We start from the raw sequence: 2,933 nt of genomic DNA, 5'->3' as shown, positions 1-2,933 counted from the left end.
TGTATTTTAAATAAATGTACGTCATTTTATTTTATTATCAATTACAGATTTACCCACATCAAAGAATGTTGTGATGTCTTGTAGCTCTGTAACAGAAAGATCAGTGTTTATAACATTTATTTATTTATTTATTTTATGTGTTACTTGCCATTACTTTGTCATTAATTGGGGGGGAAATGGTGTAGAAACCAATTTTCGCTGTACTTGTTAATTTTGAACATAACATTTTACAGTCTAAACTTTATTTTTTTAAAGGAAATTTTGAGTTAGTGTTGAGTATATATTTATTTTGATTGCATTGCATGTAATATCTAAACATTTAACCAAAGGAATATGAAGAATAGGAAGTTTCTTTCAGTCAGTACTAAAATAATAGGAAGTATTCTATATTCATATCATCAATGTTCATGGCCTCTTCTGCTGCAGTAACATCTGAACATTAAATATTAGTTAACTGTTTGAACTAATATTTAACTAAAGGACCTTTTATTTTATTATTTTATTTAACTTTATTCAATTTCAGAATTACTCGCCACTAAAGGATGCATAAAGACTAGTCAAACCAGATACATGTCAAAAGTCTGGGTTTGTGAGACAAAGGGTACAGTGACAGTTTTAATCTATTTTTAATCATTCCTACTCCCTAATTTCTACATATTTCATTCAGAAACTAACCTTAATATATATATTCTATATAAAAAACTGATGGCTTTCTTTGCTCTTACTGTACGTGACGGCGGTCTGCATCTTCTCCCACACTCTGAACTGGAGCGAGCCGATGTGTTTGGCCACATCAATCAAAGCTCCAGAGATTTCCACTGGATCCTGAACGCTGCAGTCCATCCTGGGACACAAACAGAGAAGCTTCTTCAGATGAACTTAGGTTCATCTAAAACTGACAATGAGCCTCACGTTAATGTTACATGTCAAATGGACTTTTTGTTTAAGTAGTCTTGTGACTGCAGGCTGCTAAACTGCTAAACCAACCACTCTGCCTCGGTTTATTTAGTGTTAAATAACAGACAGACAGATATTTTTACCGTTCTGAAGTCTTCTTGTAGTTCTGTAAGAGAAGGATCAGAAGGTTTTCAGAAAATGTGCTGCTTCTGTTTTTCTTAGACTGAGTTGATATGCATATTTAATCAAAGGAATATGACTTCTGTTTCTTTTCATCACTACTATTAAAATAATATAGACTTATTTTGCTACCTTCAGAAATGCCATGTCATCAGCGCTCATGGCCTCTTCTGTTGAACTAATGGCTTCTCTTAAGGTCATGATCTCATCTGTCAGTTTGTCCATCTTCTCCTTCATCTTCTGGCTCTTCTTCTCCTCTTCCTCACTCAGAGCTCTCAGCATGGAGATCTCCTCGTCATGCAGGAACTGATGGAGCTTTTCAAAGTTCTCCTTTATCAGACGCACAGTGTTCTGGGCCTGTCTCTGTCCAGAGGGTGGAGAGACTCTCAGAAAATATTGCCACCTTGATGTGTTTGTGCAAAATGTTAAAAAATGTAGTTAGAGAGTAATTAAATAACTAATTACTGTAGTGCAGGGTTCCTCAAATCTTGCCCTGGAGGGCCAATGCGCTGCAGAGTTTAGCTCCAACCCTGATCAAACTCACCTACCTGTGATTTTCTAATGATCCTGAAGACATTGATTAGCTTGCTCAGGTGTGTTTGATTAGGGTTAGAGCTAAACTCTGCAGGAAAGTGGATCCCGTGGGCCAGATCTGTGGATCCCTGCTGTAGTGCATACTGCATATTCACATGAATAGTATCATGTCATGCTTACATTTTATGCATTAAATTCTAAAACGGTTCTGTTAAAACATGCAAAAGTCCCAAAACAGCCTGAATATCCTGTTAAAGTTGGCTTGCGTTGATCTTTTGACTCTGAGATGTTACCCTGATGTGTTCTGAAGTTTCCTGGCTGGTTTGCTTGGCTGTGTTTAACATCTCCAGTTTCTCCTGCAGGGGTCTGAGAGCTGCTCTCAACTCCCTCTGAGAACAAAGTGAGTTACTGTCAGTTCTCGCTGTTCATCTGAAACTATACATCATGCAGAATAAAAACATAGTGATATAACAGAACCAAAACTTACTGGGATTCAATGCTGCAATTTAGTGCCACTCTTTTATCTTTAGTTATAAAATAGTTATTTAGTTAATAATGGAAACGACTTGTAAAATTGCTGTGAGAAAAAAAAGTATAAAAATTTTGTTATAAATTTATTTACTCAAAAATTATGTATTTATTTATATCACACATATATACGTTTTTTTATATGTATATATAGATGTATGTATATATTTATTAACAAGACTCATTCAATTTTGCACTCAAAACTATACCAAATTGCATGCTAGAACTCAAGATGGCAAAAGTTTGGATGATTAATCAGCAGATACAGTCGTGGTCAGAATTATTGGCACCCTTGGTAAATATGATCAAAGGAGGCTGTGAAAATAAATCGGCATTGTTAATCATTTTGATCTTTTATTAAAACAAATTCACATAAATCTAACCTTTCATTGCAGTCCTGGTCAGAATTATTGGCACCCTTGGTAAATATGATCAAAGAAGGCTGTGAAAATAAATCTGCATTGTTAATCATTTTATCTTTTATTAAAAAAAATTCACATAAATCTAACCTTTCATTGGAGAATAAGAATTTAAAATGGGGGGAAATATCATTATGACATAAATGTTTTTCTCTAATACACGTTGGACATAATTAACGGCACCCTTTTATTCAATGCTTTTTGAACCCTCCGTTCGGCATAATAACAGCTCTGAGTTTTCTCCTATAATGCCTGATGAGGTTAGAGAGCACCTGACAAGAGATCAGAGACCATTCCTTCATCCAGAATCTCTCCAGACCCTTCATATTCCCAGCTCCATGATGGTGCTTCTCCTCTTCAGTTCACCACACTCAT

The 2,933-nt window shown here is 35.4% G+C and overlaps 1 protein-coding gene across 1 annotated transcript in view; it reads right to left on the bottom strand.

Annotated features, from left to right (window-relative positions):
• The window catches only part of LOC107706603 (E3 ubiquitin-protein ligase TRIM39), a 10,176-nt gene that overhangs the window by 1,081 nt on the left and 6,162 nt on the right, over positions 1–2,933 (bottom strand). The window contains exons 2-5 of the mRNA XM_016510356.1: positions 1,905–2,000; positions 1,210–1,440; positions 1,041–1,063; positions 726–844 (exon numbers count right to left, since the gene is read on the bottom strand). Of these exons, the coding sequence (XP_016365842.1) occupies positions 726–844; positions 1,041–1,063; positions 1,210–1,440; positions 1,905–2,000 (469 nt within the window). The remainder of the gene's footprint in view (positions 1–725; positions 845–1,040; positions 1,064–1,209; positions 1,441–1,904; positions 2,001–2,933) is intronic.

Source organism: Sinocyclocheilus rhinocerous, unplaced genomic scaffold (genome assembly GCF_001515625.1).
Source record: "Sinocyclocheilus rhinocerous isolate Xijiao unplaced genomic scaffold, SAMN03320098_v1.1 scaffold2189, whole genome shotgun sequence".
Classification (NCBI taxonomy): Eukaryota; Metazoa; Chordata; class Actinopteri; order Cypriniformes; family Cyprinidae; genus Sinocyclocheilus; species Sinocyclocheilus rhinocerous.
The sequence above is the reverse complement of the archived record's forward strand: the minus strand, read 5'-3'. Positions and strand labels throughout refer to the sequence as shown.